Genomic DNA, 27,596 nt, shown 5'->3' with positions numbered 1-27,596 from the left:
TGAGTAAGTACTAGGCGGAAGTAAGGGCGCACAAGCGATTGAACGGTGAGTTGGAGGAAGTGTAGCTGTGATTGGTTCTGTCAAGAGAATGGAGGAGCCTTGAGTTAAGTGGACATTGTCCTGCCGGTATGACACGCACAGCCAGAGGTGGCATTTCCCGGAGGAGCAGCAGGTGAGTGAAGCTGGATAGGTGAGTCACGCCCTGCAATACTGGTGACTCCTTTGCGACTCCGATATTTGCTTTTTAGCGAATGGAAACTTTCTAAGACACAGGAAATTCAGTTGTATTTCATGTACCTTGGACGTGGACAGTGGGTGGGTTGAGGGTCATTGAAGAGGGGTGCGTGCCCCTTCGCTCCATTGAACAGGTTTAGAAACTATCGATATTTATAGAGAATACTACCGGTTTGAAGTAAGTAATATAGATGTATTATAACTTTAGCTCCAGCTTGCTAGTTTTCTTTGTATTTTATTGTTAACTTACATAGTTTAAGCTGGTGGGTAAATACAATACGCCACGCAGTCCTGTTTTTTTCTGTCTCAAAACGTCCCTCTTTGCACATATGAATGAAAAGGTCCGCAAAGGAAAGCCCCTGCACATTGACAATGGGAGATTCTTCAATGATGGGAGTGTCACTTAGGACAGAGGCGGGTTCCTTGATAGTGTGAGGTGCTTGTCATTTAGGCAGTCGTAGTTTCCCCGGTAGTAGAAGGTGTCTCCCCCTTGGGCAGTGGTTCGTTCTTGGGTAGTCAGAGGTACATTCTCCCTGGAAAGTTGAAGGATCATTTGGAACAGTGAGTAGTGCCTGCCCCATGGACAGTGGTAGGATTTTCAATAGTGGAAGGTGCCTCCCTTCTGGAGAATCTTACTTTCTTGGTATGTAGAGGGTGCGCACTCCCTAAAAGCGGTAGAGTTGTGGACAGTGCATAATAATCCCTATCTCCTATATTGTTGTAGGATAACATGATGGTCTGACTTCAGGGTTGTTGTTTACCCTGGGCAGAGGTCTTATTGACTGACTCCTTTAGGCCGTTCATTGATTTCGGAAGTTTGTGTCAGAGCAACTGAGAGTATGGTCTGCAGTGGGGTTATATAAATCGATTCCAAAGCATGGCAGAGGCTTACAAACCTTCACCGACAGAGTTGTAGGAGAATGGGAAAAAACACACAAGAGTAATAAGGGTGAAAGGTGCCGCACATCTAGGCAGTAAAACAATAATTTTTGACAAGTATAAATGTTAATGCAGAGTCTGGTGCAACCTGGCCCAGTGCCTTACTACCCAGTAGGCACCAAAACGGGTACCAGAGTACCCAAGGACAAAATTGGACAAGATGGCCACAGCACACAGAATATATAGTCCAACAGTATGGCAGGGATAAGTATCCCTGATGGTATGTTGTAAGTTGGAGGAAGTGTAAGGTTGAATGGAGTCTCAAGTCTTGTTTGCAGATGGTGTCTTTATTTGTAGGTGCTATAGATCATTGTGCCATCATCGAGATACAGCTAACACGTGTTTCGTCACACAGGTGACTTTATCAAGGCTGGGCCGTCCGGCCAGAATGGTAGGTAACGAAGGTAAGTAGCGAGGGTGCCATGTGATCAGCTGAGTGGGCCTTAGAAGGTGAATTGGATCTTCTTGGAGTAGACCTATCGGTAGTATGGCTGCCCAAGCAGCAGCAGGTGAGTGAGTGAGGTAATAAACACGGATGGTAGGACAGGTATGGCAGGCTTCCGGTTCCCCCTACCCCCACCACAGTCACAGGGGTACCTTTGGTGTGGCCATCATTGATACTAGAAGGAGATAACAAGAGAATACCTTCTTCGTATTGTATCTTATAGGCTGAATGTTGTCTTTACACTCAAAAATTTCTTATTAAAAAGGGGTTGCAAGCTTGGACCATTTCTAGTTGAAATGATGGCAAAGAATCATAGGGCATAGCTAGATGAATTATTTATATATCTCCAACTTTACATTGTGTTGTACTTTAGACTACCTCCACATATTGCACAATGTCCCTAACAAAAAACTATGGGGCTGGTTGTGAATATTTCTGTCTACTGACACAGGAGTATACAGAAATCGCATCTATTAGTAAATGTTTTATTTCTCAGCACATTGTACACCGGTCTAATCCGTACGTACATCCACAGCTGTGTTTGTTGAGTGCCTACAAATTACAGCAAACATCTCTGCAGTTTCAGCTCTGAACAAGGAGTGCCTGGTTACTGTGCATTGAGTCACCTGATTGCCGGCACACCCTTCCTCCGCTTTTGTCCACGTTCTAGTCAGAGATATATATTTGAAATATTTGACTGTCATCGCTTAAACAGCGGCGGCTCCAAAACCCATAATTGACTGGATCGATGCCATTCCTGTGAAATATAGATGGACGCAAATGAGAAACCTACAAATATGCACACAGGTGGCTTGTGCTCTTCTACAGCGATGCAATACTGGTGATGAGGCGAAATTTACAAACACCTCTCCTTGTGATCTCATGGGGTATTTTATTTGGCAGTAGAACAGAGGCCTTCTTAAATCATTTTTGGAACATATTAGACAATTGATTCCACATTTTTTTATGATCAGCTGTGTAGTATTAAATTCCAGTGTGACTGAAAGCAGAAATATTACAGTTTGCAAAAATGTTATGGTATTGCCATCAATCCGCCAACAAAATTCATGTCAGATCATTTAATCACTTCACATTTAAGTGACCGTTTTCCCGTCCTTTCTAAAAACGACAGCACATGGAACAAATGTACGTTATTTGATTGTTTTTTTTTTATGAGCATGTTTTATATTGCTTGAACCAGAGTCAGCAAATGACTGAGCATTTTAAGAGTGATTGCTTGTATAGAACATGTACAAAAAATGTGGAGTGCAACAAGCATGTTGAAGGTTACAAGCGTGACCGCTACATATAACAAGTTTATGTTTGGTAAAACTGATGTAAGTATACTGAAATCAGATAACATAGGAATATATGGCCGTGCCATGCAGGTGAAATATTTAGTGTATCAATTTTCTCATTTGCAATATCTGCAATAAATACAAGAAAGGGTATTCCTCGTTTCGGTAGTACTTGACTGACATGTATGCTCTTTATAATGAGATGTGGTGCTGGATCAACAGACTTTTCAGTTCAGTCTTTTGGAGGTAAGAAAGTTTGTTCTGATTCTAAGAGGGATTACATTCCAGACCAAGGGACCTTCGGCCAGAAAGGAAAAGGAGAAGCAGGTATGCTGCTATATGTTGTTGGCATTGGGCCTCTGCAGTATTGTGTGTTTTTTGTTTTAACCTCTTTGGTTTGCACATCCTTAAGAGCTTACCTGAAGATGAACTACTGGTGTGAATGTCCTTTTATCCTCCTCCAAGAGCGCATATGTTTGTAGTGACAATAGTGTAAACTTGAAGATGACACCAAAATAGCTCAGGATTAGTTAGTCGTGCCTCTTGGGGGTTACTGCCTACTTTGAATCCAGAACAGTGCATCCATATATCCAACTTGCAACACGATGAGCTCCCACCATGGATTCAACTACACTAATTGTGAAATTGTCTAAGGTAAAACGAGGCCCCATTAATTATCCTTCTTCTCCCCTTTGGCAACAATCAGAAGCTCACATATGTGTCTCTCAGGTATATTGAATCTGGTTACTCACCCACTACATGTTCTCTTCTGGTACTTAGTCTGTTCTACGACTCTCTAGAATAAATGGGCAATAATATTAGCAATTTACTTTCCCTCTTCTGCTCTCAAGACCATATATGTGTGCTTTCATTTATCACACACCCTCCTTTTATCCCGCAATCTCCCTTCATCCAAAACCTAATCATCTATTTTGACAGCGAGATGCAAATCATTGTCTTTTTTCTCCACCTCCACTCCTGTTTAGGTCCTCAGTTCCCCCTAGGTCATCTTTTACTTAATAGAAACACTGGTTAATACGTCACTGTACCCTTCTGTCAGCATGGCCACTGCAACGGCCTTCTCACTGGTCTTCTACCCTTATAATACCAATGTCTCGCGAAGGTACTCAACTTTGTCACCAATTTCTAAAGTATTCCACCGACTACCTAACACCATGAAGGTTTACTGTCCCTTTACCACAGACGTTTACAAATTTCTGATCGACATGTTTAAACCCTGATTGCTGCCTAGAACACACAAACTCGTGAGTCCTCATCTGTTGGTAAACACAGTGTGGCACTTCTAGATTCATATAATCCTCCTTCCTGGCCTTCAATGATGGAGTCTACTAACAATTCATCATAGTACCATAACAGTCCTCTGCACTGTCCCGGTATCCCTTAAGCCTCGCCTTCTGGACACTGAGCAAGGAACGCCTGAAGAGAATGTTTTGGTGAGAGTCAAAGGTGTTGGGACAGTTCCCCAGGCCTTTTGTAACTCAAATTCAACTAGGCATTCCTGGCGATGAGTATCGCCTTTCGTCTTGGGATCACAGAAACCAGGTACACTGGATAGCCTGCTGAGCTGAAAAGTACCTCAGTTTCAGGCACAAACTTTTAGGGGGTAGCATCTGCTATGCCTCACTCAATATATATTTCTTATATCATAATTTGGGAGTGACTGTAATAGTCAAGAGACTGTGTGGATAGGTGCAACTTATTGTGGAGACGGGGCCCAGGTGTGAAGTCAGTAGTTTGGGAGACCCTCGTAATCTTAGATGGATGGCATGCTGGTACGTCTCACAGACTGTTATGCACATTTACAGTGACCCACACAACAAGGGAGCTAGAGGTCTGCCTGCTGTGCGTCCTCCACACTAGAAACCTAACTCACAAGGGTGTGCCAAGACCTCTATTCCTAGACCCATTTGTGGAATAGCAAAAGTGCGCTTTATAAAGACCACAATCCAAAAAGGAAAATGATTAAGACAGAAAGGCCTCACCCTCTCTTTTTGCGCCGGTTGAAGGGAATGAACAGGAAAGTCATATTGTTTATGTAGGTTGTAGCTTCTACATGCTCTTTGTCACAATTGTTTGCTAAGGTAACGTACCTCTCAGCCCCAGGCTGGCCTGCAGTAACTGGTATGGTCAAGACTGACTGAAAACAGAGGTTCCCCAACTCTACTGAAAGGTATGTGGATCCAAAATCAGATACCTACACTTTTGGCTTTAGAGTTGTGTTCGCATAGGGGAAGTGAGTAGCAGAAGGGACTACGTTGCATGTACTGGGAAGCTGTACATCTAACTACCACTAACGTTATGGAGCATCCTACAACGATAGGGACCTTACGCATACATAGGGACAACCCAAAACTGGTGGTATTCCACTACTTTTATATTTAGGTACTGCCTTTAGACTTGGATACACCTCTTAACGTTTGGGGAGAATTGGATGGCACAGTGAAGACGTATTACTCAGATTTACAGATAGAATGAGAGCCATTAGTGTTTTTCACTGGGGTACCCAGCGACTTTGGATCATCTGCTACTGATCTGGTACCGGCTCGGTCAGAACTGGAAAATGAGAAGAAGGATGGCATATAAGTGCTGAATCAGGGACTTTATTCCTCCTGCAGAAAGAGACAGAGCCTCAAATGATTAAATAAAGACCCCAAGCTAAAGATAGCTGAACTGAACATTGAATCCTGAAAAAAACTTCATGAGTCGGCAGGCAAGAGACCTAGAACCTACAAGAGTAAACAAGCATTTTCAATGCAACGGGTATCGCGTTTGCTCGAGTTAGAGCTATTAGTGTTGTAAAGAAAGAAAAACGCACCGCGATCGCACTATGTTAAATGCAGCGTAATCGAGCTGCGTGGAAAATAAACAGATAAAGAAGTCTTGACCCCAGGCAGAAAACATCGAGCCTCGTATGTTTTTAGTAGTTTACCGGTGCTGTGTAGATGGGTTAAACACCGGAAAAGGCATGACGTATGCATGCCTTTTGCAAATGAAAGCAAGCAGATTTTAAAAGGCAAGCCCATGAACCAATGTAAGTGACTGACGTGGCATGGGCGTGGTTTGAAGCCCAAAGAGAGAGATTGCAGAATGGACGGAGCGCTTTGGGCTGGCCCATAAAAATAGTTCACAACTCTGAGAACCCACTAGTGAGGGGGCATAGCAGAAACTGAACAAAAGTAGAAAAGCACATGTATCAGACAGGAGATTGCAGCAATGGAGCCAGGCAAACTAAGATGTACAGCCATTCTCTAATCCCTAAAAGCTCTCAGCGTTTCTGATGAGTTGGACATAGCCACTGAATAAGACCTCTATAATCTTTAGATATTTTTTATTTTAATGTGAATCTGTGAATCGCTAATACTTTTGTGATTTTTTTTTTTTCTATCATTTTCCCATATAATGTTTCATTCATGACATTTTTCAGGGTGGCATAAAAGATATTCCAATACATTTGAATCAGTGCCAGAATTTTCTCTTTTCATCACTACATCATGGTCAAAATATCCACGTAGATAATATTGTATCCTGTATATTGCTTGTTACTACATCCCGAAGTACGCTTATATATATATATATATATATATATATATATATATTATCCTCCACATCAGGTTACGTGATTTTTGATGTAGGGGATGAAGTATTTAATAGATCGATATTTCAGCTCCAGTACAATGGTAGAACAGCAACCCAGGGTTTTCCTTTGTGCAAAAAGAGTTGAATACTCTACTTCAATAATGGTAGGGCCTCTATAGTGATTCAGGACTCTGGGGACGGTATGGTTTTGCCATATTCATCTTTATCCGATGTTATTCATAACAGCCCTAATGCCCTCTTAGAAACAGCATTACATTTCTGTTAAGAAGGAAAGTATGGCACTTGAATATTGTTGTATAAATATCCTAACAAAATATTTTATCCGAAAAATCCTCTACAAAAATTATCACCCTAATTGAGTTAATAATAGAAAATCTACACCCAGTGGAGCAATATTTTTGTAAATGGCACCCGGTCAACCTCGAGCAGCTGGTAGACCTAACAGCATTGTCAGAAATGCCATTTTTAGCCCCACACTCATATTCTGTGGTGCAGTATACGCTAAATGATACATGTATTATGGCACATTCTTCTAAGTGTAAACTGAAGGCTTTCATGCATTTTCACGAACCTGTCTATATTGTTGTACTACACTAGGGCACTCTAATGAATCCTACTCCATCATGGCGTGACTGCTTTCATATTCCTTCCATTAAGTTAATTTTCAAAACCCCCATATCCGCGAAACATTAGATTGGCCTCCTTGCAATACCTTAGTATGGCATTTACCCAGTCCCAGTATACTTCAGCCAACTTTTTATTGAGGACCTAATGCATAAGAAAACATTCAGATCTATTAATAGTTAATACTTTGACACTTAGCTGTAGATTCTACACACCAATATTTTAGATGGTGATACTTAGGTGCTGAAGGTATTGAGGGACACGTGTGATATTTTTGAGGGTATGCAAGTCAGAACTGAAGTAGAAAAATAGAGCAAAGTCTCATATGTGCAGAAGAAAGGAAATATATAATTCAGTTGAAAAAAAAGGTGCTAAAATGAAATATTTGATGAAATCGCTAAAACCACAACATCTCCATTCAGAGGATAATTTCATTGTTTGAAGGGTTTATAGATGTTGGTGGCGTGGCTTGCCTTTACTAGACTTACCCTTGACCTAACCTCCAGCAATGGAGGATAAACTGTAAATCCTCTTTACTTGTTGCACGTGTAACCTGCTCATTTTCCTTCGCTGGCCTATCGGTGATGATTTCCTCTGGCCTTCTAGATGGATTTCCTCTGGCCTTCTAGATGTCCTATAAAGTGTAGTTTGAACTCCTCAAATTATACTAGATAAAAGTTTAACAGGTGACACATTCACAATCTATCCCAAATATATATTATCATTGTTTAATTTCAATACCAAGGGTTTGATCTGGTATGGTTAATTTTGTTATTTGTGTCATTATCATATTATTGCCAATTTGTTTTAAATATAACTGCAGTATGTACTTTGGCGCCGTATTGACTTAAATATTTTCAATCCTACTTTTTTCTCCTCACCTTCTTTTCTGAAGCAGTAAAACATCTCAATGTGTGGAGTGCCTGTTGCAGAGATTGTTGTGTAAACTGCAGGTCACTGATCCCAATTTGAGCAGATCTCATTCCTCCTTTGTAAGTTCAGAAAGTAAGTACCATTGATTTGATTAAGAGTCACTTGTGATATGAAGTATACCGTGTGTATGGCCATTCTTAGACCAGAGCTGAATCCTTGGAAATGGATCCATAAGGCCTGCCCTGTCTTTTTCCAAGGGATTTAATTGTTTTGACGAATCTTCTGTTGCAGTGGTTCCCAACCTTTTGACTTCTGTGGACCCATATTTTATCATTACTGGAACCACAGGACCCCCACTAAATAATTATTGGAATCCGGGGACCCACCACTAACTCACTACTGAAAGATGGGGACCTAATTTGTTAATATTATTTAATTTTCTAAGCAGTTGCAGACCCCCTGAGAAGGCTTTGTGGACCCCCAGGGGTCCCCAGACCACAGGTTGGGAACCACTGTCCTGTTGTATTCAACCCTTTGCCACCACCAATGGGGAGTGACGAATCAGTTTTGGAAGACTCCACAGATATTCTCCCTAGTTCAGCCACGTCAGAGCATTGTGCCTTGTTTTTTTTTTAATGTTATTGTCCGATGAGGCAGTAGTTGGTCCATTGCCATATACTCCTCTGCTTCCCGCCATTTTCTTTGTATTGTGTCTAATGCAGTTATGTTACATAGACTACCGGGGAGCAAAGGAGGGTGTGGCAGCCTGTAGGTAATGGCCAATTTGAAACTGTTATCTTTTATGAAAATGAAAGGTAGATGATTCTCGCTCTTCGGAGAAGAGGATCACCACCCTGGCATGGCCTGTCCATCCCCAAAAGTGTTCACAATGATAAAAAAGAAAAGAGAGTTCTGCATGACCATAGGCCCGGCTCACACAGAATTATGCCAGCTTTACTGTAACTTTGAGGCTCATTGAAGTTTGAATTACCAAGAAATGTGTGTAATGTGAGTTTGTTTTTGTGTAGTTTACCTAGCACTTGTCATTATTATAATTATATAAGATTCCTTCTTATTAGAAAAAAAATCTTCTTCGAATCAGAGATAGGGTAGGTTTAACTTGTGAGTAACCTCTAGCTTTTTTGAAGGCTCTTTAGTCAGACAAAGAACATCAGAATGCGTAGTAACCTTGACCACAAGCACCCATAACATAAATTTCACCAACACTTTTAATGCTGTATGTGTCTCAATAGAGCCCCTCCCACTAGAATATTCACAACAGACACGTTTGCTACCATTACTTCATTAACAACAAACATGACTTGCAACCATTACTTCATCAGTAAGCATGTTTGTTCCATTTAAACTCTGGCAATAAGACTCACCTGAATCATGTCCTTTACACTAACATTTACCTTATCCCACACCCTACCCCCATTGCAATGATTATTTTTTTCCTATCGCTCATGATATCCCTTAGCCTTATAGTAACCCAACTCTTTAAAAAAAAAAAACGCGTTGTTATCCCCGGTACCCAAGATCTGCAAGTTGAGAATAGGATGGTCAGCTTTCTGCCACCTTGGACCCAAGCTTTGGGCTGAACTTCTCTTAAACTCTGCCACGAAACTTGTTTTTTGTCCTATGGAAACAATTAAAAGCACGCTTGTTTAAACAGGATCACTCTCCTAGTTTTTTTCCATTTGCTCATTCATCACAGTGGCAGGACACCCCTCTGAGTTAACCGTGGTTTATAAAAATAATCTTTCAAAGCATATCCCTTCCAAAATCTCTTACTTTTTTGCACAAAAGTTGTGTATTGGTATCAGTAATGAAAAATGCTTGCACAGACTTTTCTTTGTTTTCACTTTACTTGTGGGACTTGTTTCTTCTGGTATTCTCCCTTCTGTCGTTCTTTGGCCAGATGTAATCTGCTGGTTAGGATGTTCTTTTTCTTCCCTACCTTGCTGCTTCTGGTCGGGCCGCATGCCTACTCAAGGTGCAGCATTTTTCTCTGTACGGACCTTCTCTTTGTGTTTTGATTGTTTTGTTTTTTAAGGTATGACAAACAGTCCTGTCTTCTTCTCCGAAGCCCTAAAGGACAGGAGATGAAGAAGGCAGAATCTCTCCTTGCTGTGGGAGTAATCTAGAACTGTAGCATCCTATATGCAACTGAGGCTAAAACCTACTTTTTGAAGACCAATATTTTTTTAATAAGATGACACACACTGCTCAAATTCCCTGTTCCATACAATAGTTGTGATTTTTAATTCCTTTCTAAATCGGGAACTGGCAAAATGTGTTCCGATTTCATTCATCGATCCAGTGTAGATGTTAGTAAGCAGTCTATCCATAATGTTTGTGAATCACATGGTTATTGCCTCAGTGGGTGGTGGTGTACCATATGAGAGGCCAGTAGCCTTCTTTGTGCATGGTATTGCCCTGAGTCTGTCTGCTTGTTGCGGTTTTGTTTCTAGGGTCTGACAGCAGCAACATATGTAGTACCTTAATAACATCATTTATAAAGATGATATATTTTTTGTTTAATATTTAACTCTACTTGTGTTATTCAGTGCATGTTGACTTGTGTTATTCAGTACGTGCCTTGTTTAAAAAAGAAAACTGGTTTTAGGTGAACCTTTGTACCTTGGTGTAGAAAACACATGCTCCATGTCTGCTTTGTTCGGGATCTTCTGTTAATAAGGGACAGAGGTGTTATGTCCCTGTTCTGTTAGCAAAACAGTGCCTTAGGTTGTACATTTACATATCAAGTAAAAAGGAAGCCGGATTTCTTTTTTATTTCTTATGAACTGTTAATATTGACAAGCTCAATGGAAATTATGTGACTGCTGCAGAAGAGTTAAATCTGATAGAACCCTGTTTGGATTAAAAAAGGTAAGGTGTAAGTTACACAAGTCTGTTTTTAGGGCTCGCTGGCCACCTGAGTTGTTTTCCGTGGCACTACAAATTAGGTTTGGAGACTAGTGTTCAAGATTGCTAACTAGAGCGGATCATAAGGTAAGAAGTTGTGGATGGAGCGAGATGTCTGTAAATGATTTTTGCCTAACCTAGTTTTCTTTTTCTTGTTTGCTTTTTAAAGCTGAAAATGACTGAAGCGGTGGAAAACTTTTCATTGAAGGACGTCCTGGCAGATTTTAAGTCCTGTCTGGGAAATGACAACCAGGCTGTGCTAATGGATTACTACCTCAGCGGCTGGAAAGGATTGGTCAAGTAAGTGTGAAGAGTTGATCCACAAGGGGGATGACATACTCTTAATAAATTCCTTTTTTGTAGGATTTTTCTTCTTTATGTCCAGTCAGAAAGAATCTCTTCTATCTACCTACGCGGGACTCTCTTTGACAAAATGAGTGGAGCTCGAATTGTCTGACACTTTGAAGTCACCTAGTTACAAAGAAACTTTCCAACCTCTTGTCTCATTGCTTCTGTTTTCATCATGGGGAAAACCATATTGGCATCACTCACCCTGTATCGCCCTCAAACATGGTATGCCTGTTTAAGTCAAGGCTCTTAACAGAGGTGTTGCAAGAGCAGCATATCAATCGATCAGTCAGAATTTGTAATGCCTGCATAATTTCTCGACAGGGTATCCAGGCGCTTGCAGGTCCTCGAGGCTCATTTGAATAGCCAGGTCATGAGGGCCCTTCGGAATTCCATTAGTGAGGTGATGGTCCAGATTTGCGTGGGGAGGCCGCACAAAAAAATGGCGGGAAAAGCAAGGAGAAAGCACTGAAACTGAGGGAAAACCAAAGAGAAGGCACACAAAAAATGGGGGAAAAACAAGGATAAAAGAGTGAAAATTAGGTAGAAACAAGGGGAGTGCACACAAAAATCAGGGGGGGAAGCAAGGAGAAAGTGGTGAGAACGAGGGAAAAGCAAGTAGAAGGCCCTCAAAAACCATGGGAAAAAGCAAGGAGAAGACCAGCAATGCAGCAGCATGGGGAGAGCTGGGCCTGGGACCTGCTCAATGGGCTCGCTTTGCGTCCTCCATTAAGTAGGTTCTGGGAAGAGGGAGTAGGGCTGGGAGGAAGGGCGCGGACATGGTGGGAAATAATGGGCAGCAATTGGGTGCGGCAATAGGGGAAACCCAAGGAGAAAGCAGTGAAAACGAGCAAATAGCAAGAAGAAGGCGCACAACAAACAAGGGGAAACCAAGGAGAGAGCAGTGAAAAGCAAGGAGAAGGCACACAATAAGCAAGGTAAAAGCAGAGAGAAAACCGTGAGACTGAAAGTACTGAAAAGGCATTCAGAAAAATGGCAGTGAAAGCAAGGAGAAATCAGTGAAAGTGAGGGGCAAAAATTGGAGGAAAAAGCAAGGAGCAAACATTGATGACGAGAGAAAAGCAAGGCGAAGGCACACAAAAAACAGCAGAAAAATGAAGGAGCAAGAAGTGCAAACAATGGAAGAGCAAGGAGAAGGCACTCAGCAAATCGGGGGTGGGTTTTGTAAGCAAGGAGAAGACAGGAGCAAGAGAAATGTGGCTGCTCTGGAGATCTTGGCCTAGGGCCTGCACATTAAGACTGCTTAACACTAAGTTGAGCTCAATAAGATGGGCCAGCACACTGCCCCTTCTTATATCTAATTAGACATTTATGCTGCTGCCAGTCATGATCAAGTGTGGCATTCGGGTAGAAGGGAGTGCTAACTGCACCGCTGTGTCGGCTCTGTTTTTCAGGGTAAGGATGTTGTCTTAGCATGCTCATTTGTTGGAAGAGGAGTGTTTAATGTTTGCAAGTTAGCAGTCGATGCCTGTGTTTTCACTTGAAAGGCCATCCTAGTTGCCACTCTTTCACAAGGTATTGTTCAACCTTTAATACCCGAAAGAAAACATGCAGAGAATTATAAACTGAATTTTCTATTTCTATTAACAAGGCTGATGTGTGTCAATGGCATGTCAGTGATATGTGATACCATTAGTTGTGTTCCCTAATTGTGGTGTGGAAGAGGTAGTAAGGATTGGCTGATTCCCTGTAGGTATTTTTAAAGACAAAGGCCCTCATTACAACCCTGGCGGTCTGTGGAGAAGTGGCAGTGATACCGCAAATAAGCTGGCGGTAGAAAAATTGGAATTACAAGCATGGCGGTGACCGCCATGCAAAACTGCCACTTCTCCACTCCGACCGCCAGGGTGGTAAAGACCACTGGGCTGGAGACTTCGGTCTCTAGCCCGTTGGCCGTTACTACATCGCTGGTGGCATCACAACCCTGCATACCGCCGTGGATTTGGTGGGGTTCTGTACTGCCACGAAATCCTTGGCGGTAGGCACTATCAGTGCCAGGGAACTCCTTCCCTGGCACTGATAGTGGTCTCCCCCTCCCCCCTCCACCTCCCCAGAGTCCTCCCCCCAAACCCACGACCCCCACCACCTCCCAAAGGTGGCAGGACCCCCATTCCCCCCCAACATTGACACACACACACCCCCCTCCACGCACCCCTCCACGCACACATACACACAGACATACACACAGACATACATGCACACATTTTCCAAACACACAAAACCCCCCCGCATGCATACACGCACTCACACACCCCCTCTACACACTCTTACACACACACCCCCATGCACGCACACAACACACAACACCCCCTCGCCCCCCTCCCCTAACGGACGATCACCTTACCTGGTCCTGTGATCCTCCGGGAGGGAACGGGATCCATGGGGGCTGCTCCGCCGCCAGCTCCCTGTCACCAGAACACCGCCACACCGAATCATGGGACCATATTCGGTGGGCGGTGTTCTGATGATGTGGCGGTGGAGGTGGAGCAGCCTCCTTTTCCCCGCCGACCACCAGTATGGCTGCTGGCGGATCTCTGTCCGAAAAAGGGCGGAGGGCTGCCAGCAGTCATGATACGCTGTGCGGAAAACCGCCTGCACTGGCGGTCTTCAGCACGGCGGTACCTCGGCGGTCTTGCTGAAAGACAGCCGAGGTTGAAATGAGGCCCAAAATATTTCACAAGGCAAAGGCAAAAATTGCACTTCCGAGCTATTGTTTGTTATCCACCTTTTCTCTCCCTTTCTGTCCACGCTCTTCTTTCTTCTCTTTGTCTTCCACCTGCTCTCGCCATTTCCTCTAGATCTCTTCTCATTTTCCTATTGTTTCACCTTTATTTCTCGTTTCACCTTGTTCTATTATGTTCACGTCCTCACATTCTCTGTTCACAGGTGCCACTCGCACTTCTCTCACCCTCTTCCTATTTTCTACCTTTTATTTCTCCTGTCTTCCCTTTTACTCCCCCTCATCTACTGTGTTTTTCACCTTTGAGACTACATAACGCCACAGCAGATGATGGCACCTCCTGTAGCAATGGTGTCAGATTTGCTGCTTCTACTGATATATCATCCCCTGCTGGCGACAGGCTCGGATCCATGCAATATTCCTTCCAACTGAGATGTCTCCTAACCTGTCCTGTGCCTCACACATTAGTCTTTCTTGCATCGCTTTTTCTTAAACTGTTTTAGCTCATGTAGCCTTCTTCTTAACCTCGTGCCCCGCAGACCTCTCCTTTTATTACACTCTTAACTCTCTGTAGATCTATACCCTCCTCTCCCATCTTCTTGCCCCCCACTTTTTATTTGCTCTTCATCACATCTCTCTCCATCCTCTGACACCATGCCCTCCTTTTCCTCTAGCTCACTTCGCAAACACACTCTTCGCGCATATGTTCACTTATCACAACTTCCTATAACATATCTTCTAGTCCCCTCGTCTTACACTATTCTAATATCCTCACCGTCCAAGACTTTCTTCTTACGACCCCACTCTTTTCTCTCCGAAACACACAAAATCCTTTCTCTTTTCCCTGCAACCCCCTTTTAGTCTTGTTTCTTCTTCCCTCACACACCCTGGCCCTAAATAAATTCTACCTTCTCTTTCACACACCTCTTTTTCACGCCCAGTTTCTCACGTATGCGTTCACTTATTTCCTGTGCCTCACACATTAGTCTTTCTTGCATCGCTTTTTCTTAAACTGTTTTAGCTCATGTAGCCTTCTTCTTAACCTCGTGCCCCGCAGACCTCTCCTTTTATTACACTCTTAACTCTCTGTAGATCTATACCCTCCTCTCCCATCTTCTTGCCCCCCACTTTTTATTTGCTCTTCATCACATCTCTCTCCATCCTCTGACACCATGCCCTCCTTTTCCTCTAGCTCACTTCGCAAACACACTCTTCGTGCATATGTTCACTTATCACAACTTCCTATAACATATCTTCTAGTCCCCTCGTCTTACACTATTCTAATATCCTCACCGTCCAAGACTTTCTTCTTACGACCCCACTCTTTTCTCTCCGAAACACACAAAATCCTTTCTCTTTTCCCTGCAACCCCCTTTTAGTCTTGTTTCTTCTTCCCTCACACACCCTGGCCCTAAATAAATTCTCCCTTCTCTTTCACACACCTCTTTTTCACGCCCAGTTTCTCACGTATGCGTTCACTTATTTCCTGTGTCTCACACAGTCATACGCAACAAGGCAGTGTTTCTTAAAAAACATATCATCGACAAAACGTTGAATGAATATTTTTGAGAATAACGCTTTTGAAAACAAAACTGTGTTCCACAGTTAATCAATATCGACTTGGCCCTGCTGATGAAGTGTAAATCATTTGCTGGATTTTGGACCTTAATAAGCACAATGATGAGGAATTGATGAAAAATAACCAACATAAACGTTTTAATCTTCATTTATTACTCCCTTTAAAAAAAAATGTATACCACCTGTATAGAAGGCATTGTTTCGTGTTATTATGTGTACACTTTTAATATTTATTACATATGTTTGTAGAAAAAGTGAAGTAAATAAAAAAAGCAGCAGGTTTGTCATGGACAGACCATTTGGCTTTTCCAAGTGTTTCATTTTTTTAAGAGTTGGTTACCTACGTGGAACCTCCACTCTTGTCATCTAGCCTTGAAAACGTAAGTCTGAGCAGGCGTGAGTGGGTGAGTGATTGGTGGAGGGGAGGGGTGTGGTACTGTGGCATACAACCAATAGAAGCAGCACCCCTCCTCCCCCCACGTTATTGTGCCACACTGGCGGACACGTGCTTCAAATGCCACCGAAGCGCTCTGCACCAGTCTTCTAGGCCCTACAAATTAAAAATTCACGCAAAGAAAAAACTCCCTGGTGTCTAGTGGTTTCTACCCCCCTTGGGGGCAGATTGGCCTCATCAAAATAGGCCAATCTGCCCCCAAGGGGGGCAGAAATGGGCAAAATATAATTTTCCCCCAAGGGGAGCGACCCTTGCCTAAGGGGTCGCTCCCCACCCAAAAAAAAAAAATGAAACAAAAAAAAAAAAATGGTCCCTGGTGCCTAGAGGTTTCTGCCCCCCCTGGGGGCAGATCGGCCTAATAGTAGGCCGATCTGCCCCCAGGGGGGGCAGAAAAGGCCTTCCCAAAAATATGCCCCCCTGGGAGCGACCCTTGCCCAAGGGGTCGCTCCCTTTTGTCAATAACAATAAAAAAAAAAAAAAATCCCTGGTGTCTAGTGGTTTCTACCCCCCTTGGGGGCAGATTGGCCTCATCAAAATAGGCCAATCTGCCCCCAAGGGGGGCAGAAATGGCCAAAATATAATTTTCCCCCAAGGGGAACGACCCTTGCCTAAGGGGTCGCTCCCCACCTCAATAAAAAAAAAAAAAAAAAAATGGTCCATGGTGCCTAGAGGTTTCTGCCCCCAGGGGGGGCAGAAAAGGCCTTTTCAAAAAAATGCCCCCCCTGGGAGCGACCCTTGCCCAAGGGGTCGCTCCCTTTTGTCAATTTCTAAGAAAAAAAAAAGAAATCCCTGGTGTCTAGTGGGGTTTCAAAAGCCGGATTGCTATCCGGCTTTTGAAACCCTCGGAGGGACTTCAAAGGGAAGGAAATACTTTTCCTTCCCTTTGAAGCCCCTCCGGGCCTCCCAAGTGATTGAAAAAGAAATGCTTTTGCATTTCTTTTTCAATCGCGCTGGAAGCAGAGCTTCCAGCGCGACGAGGGAGGCCCCTGTGACACATCAGCGTGCGCGCGCTGACGTCACAGGGGGGGGTGGGGGGGTCGGGGGTGGAAGGGGAAGGTCTTCCCCTTCCATCCCCAACTTGGGGGGGGAAGGGGGGTGCACGGGGGGCGCGCTAGCGCGCCCCCAAGTTCCCCTGTGCCATGGACGAGATGATCTCGTCCAAGGCACAGGGGAACTGTAGCCTTGGACGAGATCATCTCGTCCAAGGCACCCAAGAGGTTAATGGCCGGTATAGCCACGCTACTGCAGGCTCTAATGCTGTATTAGTTGTAACATGGCTATTTTTACATCTCAAGTCATTACATCACAGACATTAAATGGGAAGTACATTAAAATTGCAGTACTTTACTCTGGAGGTTATTTACCTCACAAGCTCTTTACCATGCAGTTAAGAAGATAACTGGAAGGATATGTGGCGTAAGCTTTAGAGCTCCCTACATTGGAACTGGGGCAACAGGTTTTGAATCATGGCCTCGATTCAACATCCCTTGATTCCAGGCAAAATAAGTTGACCTTGCTGTGCCTTAACAAATTTAGCACTAGGATCTCATGTAAAATTTCTGGTCTCATGTAAGGAGCTCTAATGCCCCTGTGCCAAGTTTGCACTATATAAAATTGCACAAAAAAGTATAATTTTTTCAATTTATTTTTGTGTTTGTGTGTGTTTATATTGTTGTTCATTTAATGCGTTGTTATAATGTAATCCTGTATACAATTTAATACTAACTTAATTACATTTAAAATACATTTTATAAAATACCCATCCCTGAGCAGCCATTACTTCTCCTATACGCTAATGATCCTTAAAAAGTCCTTACTACCAATATCCACTACCCATCTTGGAGCCATAAAAGTCCTTACTGCCTCTACACTACCCATCCCTGACCCCTAAAAAGTCAATACTACCCCTATACACTGGCCATCCTTGAGCCCTAAAAAACTCTTACAACCCTTATACACTGCTCATCCCTGAGTCCTAAAATGCCTTATCATACACACTGCCCATCACTGAATTGGAAAAACTAGTTAATAGCCCTGTTTCTTACCCACCCCTAAACCCTAAGACACCATTACTGCTCCTTTTTTTAGTTAATAACATTAACATCATTGACCCAAATGTTTTTTTTAAAATAAATGAAATACTTCCTATTTAATTAGCATTAAGTAACTTTAAATTAATTTTACTTAACTGAAATTAAATTCATCTGATCCATTCCTTAAAATTACTTATTTTTTACATTTAGGTACTTAATAATAAATTATTTTTACCTAATTTTAGTTTAAATTGTATTTGACTTAATATATATTTTTTCTTGATCTAACCTTTACACTGTATGTGTATGCTGGGACACATGTTCATATTTTTAATTTTAGGACACTTAAAAAAGCGTAGCTGGAAAGTAAAGTGCTGAGTAGTAAAAGACTGGAAAACGAACTTGCAATGTAATGATTCCAAATGTAAAAAGTGTGATGTAATTACTCAGGATGTAAGCCCCGTGATGTAACAGTATCATACTCCGAGAATGACCCTCTGGCTGATCCAGCTTCTCTTTCTCCTGCCGGCACCCTTGAAATACGCACTGTCTGCAGTGCGCATTCTGAGGGTGCTTGTGTGGAATGGCATTGGAAGCTGAGGTAAATGCTGCCACACTGTTTCCACAGGGCTGCCCATTGTAAACATCGTAACATTACTTTTTTGCCAGTCAGCCCTGTGGAAACATCGTAATGCGATAGGGGTGTGGCCACCAGATTGACAGCAGTCTCACCCCGCCGTATTGGTGGTCTCAGCAGCATTGTAATGAGGTGCTTACTTTTTATTTGCTGCTGCTTCCATGTTTCGTTGTCAGTGATGATTCTGTATTTGGGTCTGAAAATGTGTAGCTTGTGAGGAAAAGGAATTTTGCGGCCTGGTCATAGTGCAGTGATATGCTCCCTCCTTAACATGCCTATTGCTTACTTGCCATGGAGAACCTCTTTTATCTTACTAACCATTTGTGTACTGATCTTTTTTTTTTTAATTTCTTTGGCAATCCAGGTTCATGAACAGTCTGGGCACCATCTTCACCTTTGTTTCAAAAGACGCAGTGGCCAAAATCCAAATAATGGAGGGTTACAGGAACAGTGCAGAGAGTGATAAATACATTTCCTTGCAGTCCATGGTGGCGTATGAGCTGGCAGCCAAGCTGGTGGACCTTGAGAAGCGAAGTGATCACCCCAACTCTGGCTGTCGCACCATTCTGCGCCTGCACCGTGCCCTGCGCTGGCTTCAGCTCTTCCTGGACCGACTGAAGACCAGCACCGCAGAGAGCAAAACGTCCACGATGTGCACGAATGCCTATAATGAGTCACTGTCGAACTACCACCCATGGATTATCCGCAAGACAGCCACCGTGGCCTTCTGTGCCCTCCCAAACCGTGATGCCTTTTTTGATGTAATGAATGTGGGCACCTCTGATGAAGTGATGGCAATGCTGAACGAAGCTATGCCCTATGTTGCCGAGGTGTACGAAATCACACAACAGCTGTACGCACAGCACAACCTGCTTGATCTCCCTTAGCAGAGGTTTGGTTGATTTATCGGACCTCAATATGAATCCTGGAGATTTTGGGTACAAAGAAAGGTCTGATATTATTTAAAAAGTAATTCCCACATAGAGTCCTTAGAAAGAGAGGTGAAGACACTTCCTGTTTGGTCTTCAACCACTTATTTTTAGTCTAGCAAAATGCAATGTGTTTTTTTTTTTTTTTTTTTTTTTTACAATTATAGCGTGTAGTTTTTCTTTCACAAATTCGCTTCTTATTTTATTATGTTTGTAATTACAAGCTACTTGGATATTCTTGGAAGTGTGCTTGTTCACTAATTTCGAATGTTCGGTTTGGAGAATGCAGAGACTGAATTACGTGGCACACTCTGGTTCTGACCACCTAACACAAGGATCCATCAAACACTGTTTTGGTTGAAGACCTTTCCGGAAGTTTGCGTAGGCGACACAGCTGATAGACTGGGCATTGTTGTGCAGTGTTTGTAAGGACAAAAGCATATCAATGCAATGGGTGGGTTACTTTGATGTCGGGGCATTACAATTGTAAATAATTGCAACCTTGCACTACTTATTGTTGCTACTTCAATGTAATCGTGTTGTGCTTTATGGTGTGGTGACCTAGTTTTAACTGGTTTATAAAGTGCTTCAATGTTCTCTCAAGAGCAGGATTCCCTAAAGGCATTGCAGGTTTCTTTAAAGACCTCCAAAGTACTGTTGACCATGATGTATCAATCTAAGCTCTGCAGCTTTGTTCTTTACAGCCTGCAGCTAGAGTTTTTCTCAGGCAGCGATGAATGTAACTAAAATACCTGCAGAAAAGAATAGCAGGAGAATGTCAATTCTTCTCAGTTTCTCAAATATTGGTTCATACAAATATCAAAAGGACCAACCTGTCTACAGTCACACACCATACATAATCTATAACCCCTCGCATTCATGCAAGGGACTCCCAGCACATCCACACAGCCACACAACTTCTTAGCCATGATCCCCCAGGTACAGTTTGCTTCATAAATGCAAGGAAGCCTCTGTTGGGATTGTAGATGTTCCTGGGGTCATTGCTGGGAGGTGAAACAACTTCACTTATGCGATAGGCTCCGAAAAATGCCAGTGGAAGGCTGCTCTGAACATCATGAGTTTGTAACCTGAGCTACAACCTGTTGTTAGTACCGCAAACACTTCTAAAAGCATTGCAAATTCCAAGGGCCTGAGCTGGTCCCACTACCCATGCTTTATCCTACCCCACCACTTCATGGCCACATTGCAGTAGAAAGATTTAGTTGGGTCTCTCCCTGAAGCCAAACTTGCATAATAGGAAACGGCGGTCAGGTGTGCCTGGGCCCATGTGCTAGTTCTGCCTTCTTTAAATGCCCATTCAATAAACCTCTGTACATCCTTCTCGGCAACTGTCCCCCATTTGGGTGCTCCGGTGACCCCTTGGAAGACCGCCTAACACTTACGATAGCGCGTTGCAGTTTTGCTGACCAAGGCATTGCCCACTATTATCGTTGGATCGGGTTGACCAGTTCCCACAGCATCTTTGGTGTCAGGGTCATGACTGGGTCCGAGTGTGGTGCCAGCTCCTTGAAATGACACCACTGCAAATGAGACAGAGCATCAGCCACTGTTTTCTTGTATCCCGGGATGTGCATAGCCCTTAATGCTAAGTTGTCCTTAAGTTGACAATCACCAAGTTGTAGCAGACGTACTACATCCAGGCAGTGTGCAGTTCCCAAATTCAAGGCTTGGACCACCCTGTGGTTATCTGACCAAAACAGAATCTGGTTATTAGTGAGCCTTTCACTCCATGTGGAAAACGGCACTACAATGAGAAAAAGTTCCAGGAGGGTTATGTTTTTGGTTATCCTGTTCTTCAACCAAGATGCTGGCCAGTGGGCCGCAGCCGATGTCGCGCCCAAGACCACTCTGAATACTCCCTCCACCCCACCCCTAGCAGCATCAGTAATAGCTCCAAGCATCCCACCATATGATTGTGCCATTGACGTTGGCTAGGAAGCTGAGCCACCGCCTTAGTCCTCCCTGACCCCTTGTGTGATTCTCACCCTGTGGTGTTTCTCTGACAGGTCCCTGCATAACCATGCTAACCTCCTCCCAAATTACCTCCCTGCCGGTATTACCATGCCTGCGAAGTTGAGCCAGCCAATGTGTTGCTGCAGCTTGCCCAGCGTTGCCTTCTTTTTCAATAGCAGAGCCCCTATGACTTGCTTCAGCTCAGAGAACTTGGTTTGTGGCAGCCTACACACCCCGTCTATAGTGTCCAGCTCTATCCCTAGGAACGACAGGCGTGTCATTGACCCCTCGGTTTTCTCACTTGCTAATGGCACCCGAAGGTTCTCTGCTAGCGCCCGGAAACCTTGTAGAGGCTCTGCACAGTCTGTGGTGTCCTGTGACCCAATGAACAGAAAGTCATCCAAGTACTGAGTGACCCAGCTTTTCTTAAAATGTTCGCACAGTGCTGATACCAGGAATGTACTAAAGGCTTCAAAATACACACAGGAGATGGTGTATAAATGAAAGCCCAGCCGATGGTAACTGTCCTGGTGCACCGGTAATAGGCGAAAGGCAGATTCTAGGTCTGTTTTTGCCAGCAAGGCCCATTACCCTGCCACCCTGATGTGATCTACTGCATCATCCACACTTGCATAAGATACAGAGCAGCTGTCCTGTTCAAGGCTGTCGTTCACTGACTCGCCTGGTTGGTATGATAGGTGATGGAACAGCCTGAACTTGCCCTCTTCCTTTTTGAGTACTACCCGTAGAGGAGGTACAAAAAATTAATCCATTGGTGGTTAGGAATAGGGACACGCTACCCTGCCTTGCATGAGCTCCTTTCCTATTTTTTGTCTGGCAATTGCCTAATTGTCTCTCACTGACTTTAGATTGTTGCACCAATGGAACTCCCTGGGACCTTTGTAAGAGATGGTGTAACTGAATCCTTCCATCAATAACTGCTTTTCTTTCTCCCTGGGTTACCTAGCGAAGATGCTTATTAGTCAACTTAATATGAGTGGTAAGGGCAACAGTGCCTCTCTGGGTCCCAGATTGTCTCACATGCATTTCACTTTCTGTTGTTGGCGTCCTTCCTATCGTAGGCCCTCTTAGCTTTCTTACAGTCGATTGCCCAGTGGGCCCCCCTACAGTTGCCACAGCTGCGCGTGAATTTGCAGGATTGCCCCCACTTGCCCCCGTCGTTGTCGCATTTCCAGCATGTATTGGGTTTGGGCTTGCCCTGCCTGCTCCCTGTTTGTGCTTTTGACTTGCTTGTGCGGAGATACCTCTTGGCCCTTCCTCTCCCCCTGATGAACGAATGCTATGATCATATTCGTTCATGCCTTCCCTGGTGGCTACCATGTGGTTGGGGAATTCTTCTACATCCTGTTGATCCCACTCAACGACTGGCCAGCTCTGCATCTTTTCCATCAAACCCTCATCCTAATGCAGCCAAGTATCACCCTGGTATTGTTGCTGTGCGGTGTGGACTGTCTGTGTAAGAACAACGCCGCTGCGCTTTCTGGGAATTTTTCCACAAATATGCTCACTAAAGTGCGAAATGCCTTAAACTAGTTTTCTATGGATCTTTCTACCCTTGACCTGCACATGTCTCTTCTATCCTCGTCTTACTTATCTTGTGCGGTCAGATCCAAACCGCCTGTCACACCTCCAGCAAGGGCAAGATGTCAAATAATTCCTTTTACCAAATTCTTCCTTTAACTGCGAGCAGAATCAGGCTATCTAGGCCTGTCCCTTTTTCCAATATTGGGGGGGGGGGTGTTTGAGCATCTCCCTCCACCACCCATGAATGCCTGGTTGCCGAGCTAGGACATGGAATTGCCAGGTAACTTGGGGTGATGAGTGTTGCCAAGCTCGGCCATGCCCACCATGGGTTAGCTGTGATTGGGTGCAAGGTGGAATGCTGTGCCCAAGAAACCCCCAAACCACAGATGCCCCGGCTGGTGCTGTGCAGAGTTGAGTTTGCTTACTAACCCTGCTGCATCTTGTTGTGTCAAACCTGCATCCCAAAGTTGGTAATGCTGCCATTGTTTGTCCTCCTGCTGTGTGGCCCCCGCACCTTGCCCTGCGCCTGTGTCTCACCCTCTTGTGCCGCCGTTTCTCTTTGGCTGGGACAAAAGGTTGCTGCAGTGCTGGCTAGAGGCTCCTTCTCGAGCTTTCCCCCCGCTGTCTTCGTCCGTGGCCCCAGACCAGGCTTCGTTGTTCCAAAACACCGGGTGACTCACACCGCTTTGCTTTCTATTGGTTTGTGCTTTACAGACATCCCTCTGCACCGTTGAGGTGTTTTTCTTGGCACCCTCCTCCTAGGCACCTGTACCCTGGGAAGGCACTGCCGGTCTGGCTACACACTCCATTTGCCCGGGGCCCTTGGGTACGGTGCCTGCTGTCCTCTTGGTGGCCACGTTTATAGCTTCTTTTGCCCCCTCAGAAGGGCTCTTACCGCCAGGCTTCCTCCCTTGTGTTTTTTTTCTGCTGTGCAAGTAATTCCCATGCATTTGCTAATAGCTCCTCCAAGACTGCATCCAGCTCAGGCCCAACATTGTTTGTGGCCAATACCTGCTTTCATAGGGGTGGTGTGCATTCTGTATCATCTATGAAGCGGACAGGGAGCTTCCTTTCCCTGCCCGTGTAGCTCCTTTCTTGCTCCATGTTTGTTGCTCCTCACATACCTATACAGCGGTAGATGACCACTGATACAACTAGACTGGAACCCTCAGCCTTCAGTGTGAGGGTCTGAGACTTTAATCACTAGGCCAAAGGTGACCCTGAGCCTGTTTAATGCCCATTGCTCCTTCGATTATCCGTATCTCAATTATTAAAACCCAACATTCCGCTTTGGTAGCTTATTTTTGCTGGCTCAGCGTTCACTTCTGTTTACTTAATTAGTCAAAACTTTTGCCGCCAAAAGTGGGATCGAACCGACAACGAAATGCTGATCCTCCCCGGAGAGCCTTCCCCGCTTGGCTGAGCTGCCACATGTGATCATTAGGCGGCTTAAAAGGCATTGACAAGCCCACTCACAAAACGAGGCCGAAGCTTGGTCACCGCCTCCCACTTTCTATGCGGCTGCATATCTGCACCACTGCTCACCTGCCAAGGGTTTGTTGGCTGATTCTCATAGCATCCCCGCGCTGCCTGAGGCGGCCTCTAGCCTTCCTCCTCTATCAGCTCACTTCCTGTGCGGCTGAAAAAGCTTACGCAGCCCCTCGCTTGGGGTTTCCTGGAGAATCCCGCTGTGTCTCTGCTCACATTGAAGCTGACCTCCTTCTGCTTCGGTGCTGACGATGGTCGCTGGCCCCCATCTCATTCACCTTGCGGACTGGCCTGCTATTAGAGAACAGGTATCGTTAAGTATCTGGAAATGAAGGAAATTTTTGCCTCCAATATGATGAATTATTAGTACTGGTTCTTCAGTGATATCCAGTGATCAGATAGAATATAGGAATAGTTCCTGGATGCCTGCTGTCCTCTTCTCATTTGTGGGGTTCATTGCTGCGGTAACTGAGAGGGAGGGCAGGGCTTCTTTAAAAGCAAGACAGTCTGCTTGTCAAATGGAGCGTGACTACTATACATGAACCTTAGATCATGGGTGGGAGAGTGATCACGTTACTCTGGGTTATCCAATGCAATCAGAATTTGTAGAGCGCACTACTCATCTATAAGGGTCTCAAGGTGTTCTTACAAACACTGTCTCTAGTCTTGAACTTTACACCTACCAATCATTTGTATCAGTGTTTTGGTCTAATCCAGTGGAAGCAAAACAAAACAAAACTACAACACCAAGAATGCACTGAGCTATTAGGACTGGAAGCAGTATTTGTAAAGACCTGGAGAGAGGTGCTCATCCTAATAGGTAGCGCTTATGTGACGAATGTGCCTATATAATTAATGCAAGATGCAGTTAGTTCAGAAGAACTGCACGTTTGTTATTTTGTAATTCAACTTATCTTTGTGAGTGCAGAAATAAACTATTTCCTCAGACTGGCTGCCAAAATGATAATGGGAGGGACGGTCAGAATCTTCAGGAAGGCAGAACTCAAAGGGAGATGTACTTGAATGTACATAATATTATCTGTAGCAGGAAAATATAAAAAATGCTATATTTCGATGTGCTAGGATGGGACTGTTCGTTACATCTCTAACAAGTCTTGTACTTAGGGGCCCCATAGCAGCTTCAGTGATGCTATCAAAAGTGGGAATGATGATTTAATATGGGATTTCACCAGTGATGACCAGAGGAAAAACTCTGGGTTCTCCTTAATTGAGCTTTTTTTAAGCTTTGTTTATGATGTGCTTTGGTCCCTGGTCAATGAAATAATCCTCTACACACAAAATGAAGCCATGCACAGCAAGCTTAGCACCATGGCATGGCCCACAACCATGTCCTGCACTTTTTCCAATGCCTAGAATACCAACTGCACACTACCTTTAGACATGCACTGCTGGCTTTGAGCAGAGGTTTGGTAATTGACCATTCCCTGATTATAGTTCCTGCACATCTACAACCTCAAGTGCTGGCTGAGCCATGCATAGTAAACTCTGGGCACTGAGCTAGACGTTTTGACAAGCAATGCCCATCCCCTGTGCCTAGTTGGCTTTGCATGACGTTCGGCTGTGTGAAGCAGAGTTTAAATGCATTATGTGTCTCCACCCTGCCCAGAGCCTCAGAAAGCACTGAATGTTTCCTTATATGTTTGCATGCATTTCTCTCACTTCTGCTCTCTAGTGTCCAAACCTAAAAATAAGCTATTTATGAAAAGAGCCATTTTCTCTGTATTATTCCCTCACTTTAAAGGATGTATACGTGTTCGATCAGTGTCAAGAATGTAACTGTCCAATTACTTTTGTGTGACTTAATACAGGTTTTTAGCACGTTTCTAAAGCACTCCATTTTGTAATACACGGTCTTTTAAGCTACTGGAAGCTAAGCAATATGCGCGGCAAAGGACATTGTTTTGAAATGTGGAAGTCTGGTTTGGAATCTAGAAATTTTAGATCCAAATGGGTCACATATATCCGGTGCAGCTGCAAATTCATAGTTCATAGTGTTATTTGCTGCAAGCCACCTAGAATAATACATTTTTCTTCTAGCTGTTTCTACCAAATTACAATTGGTCTATTGTATACTACTTTTCCCCTCAAAGTTGCATATTGTTGTTCATTTGACATTGTACTGACTTTTCCGTAATGCTTGGTGATGTGTCCTTTTTGCTTTGCCTTTGTATAGATTACATATAGGTTTATCTTTTTGAGTGAAATCTGGGTTTGAGGCAGGGCACTCTTGGAATCAAAATGGGTGGTTAGGAAGCATGAATCCCTTTGTTCCTTTCTGAAGTCTTTACAAAGTGTGTACCCCTTTTGTTTGTGGTTGGTGAAAGAGGTTACAACTCTGAAATACCTGTAATACATTTACATGTGTGTAGAGTGCAGTATGCTATTTTCTTGCCCTGCTGAGTGTGAGGAGGGCCATGCCTCACAAGGAATAAGCCTCAAGTGGGTCCTGATGCCCCACAACTCCTTCAAAATTAATAATAAATAGCATATAACATTCTTTGCATCTGTGTATTCAATGTATGCTAGTTTGCTGGTCAGGTACAGTAAATATGAACAAAGATATTTAACTCAAGCCAATGCACATTTGGAACCAAGCCTTCTGGGTGTGGCCCACGTTGCTTCCTCTTATAAAGTAGCTCTAGGCTGGAATCTGCAAGGCACTGAGCAAAGTAAGGTTTTCTTAAGTCTTTCACGATGGACTGTGGCAATAAAATGGGAACTGACCTTTACAATGTAGTAATAAAATGTGAATTGGTTTATTAGTACACTTGCTGCAAATAATGTGATTGGAGTACATTTATTAACATCTGCTTGTGTATATTTCTAATTATCAGCATAATTTTAGAAAGGCAGCTTGTGTTTCTTACTGAACCAGAGGAAAGCGAGGTAGAAATGAGATGAAAAAACCTTTCCTTCTGTGTAAAAATAT

The 27,596-nt window shown here is 43.8% G+C and overlaps 1 protein-coding gene across 4 annotated transcripts; it reads left to right on the top strand.

Moving 5' to 3' along the window:
* The first annotated feature begins 17 nt into the window (after positions 1 to 17).
* On the top strand, positions 18 to 27,164 carry CPTP (ceramide-1-phosphate transfer protein). 4 transcript variants are annotated; one of them, XM_069241077.1, is made up of 4 exons: positions 18 to 172; positions 8,054 to 8,150; positions 11,129 to 11,259; positions 19,075 to 27,164. In XM_069241077.1, exons 1-4 carry the CDS (start codon positions 129 to 131, stop codon positions 19,595 to 19,597), a joined length of 795 nt encoding a protein of 264 aa, XP_069097178.1. In that variant the 5' UTR covers positions 18 to 128; the 3' UTR covers positions 19,598 to 27,164. The 4 variants fall into 4 exon arrangements, with proteins under 4 accessions (XP_069097178.1, XP_069097179.1, XP_069097180.1 ...); XM_069241078.1 differs by having other exon boundaries at positions 38 to 172; positions 8,057 to 8,150; XM_069241079.1 differs by having other exon boundaries at positions 115 to 172; positions 8,054 to 8,163.
* The last annotated feature ends 432 nt before the right edge of the window (positions 27,165 to 27,596 follow it).

The sequence above is a fragment of the Pleurodeles waltl genome, chromosome 6 (assembly GCF_031143425.1).
Source record: "Pleurodeles waltl isolate 20211129_DDA chromosome 6, aPleWal1.hap1.20221129, whole genome shotgun sequence".
Lineage (NCBI taxonomy): Eukaryota > Metazoa > Chordata > Amphibia > Caudata > Salamandridae > Pleurodeles > Pleurodeles waltl.
The sequence above is the reverse complement of the archived record's forward strand: the minus strand, read 5'-3'. Positions and strand labels throughout refer to the sequence as shown.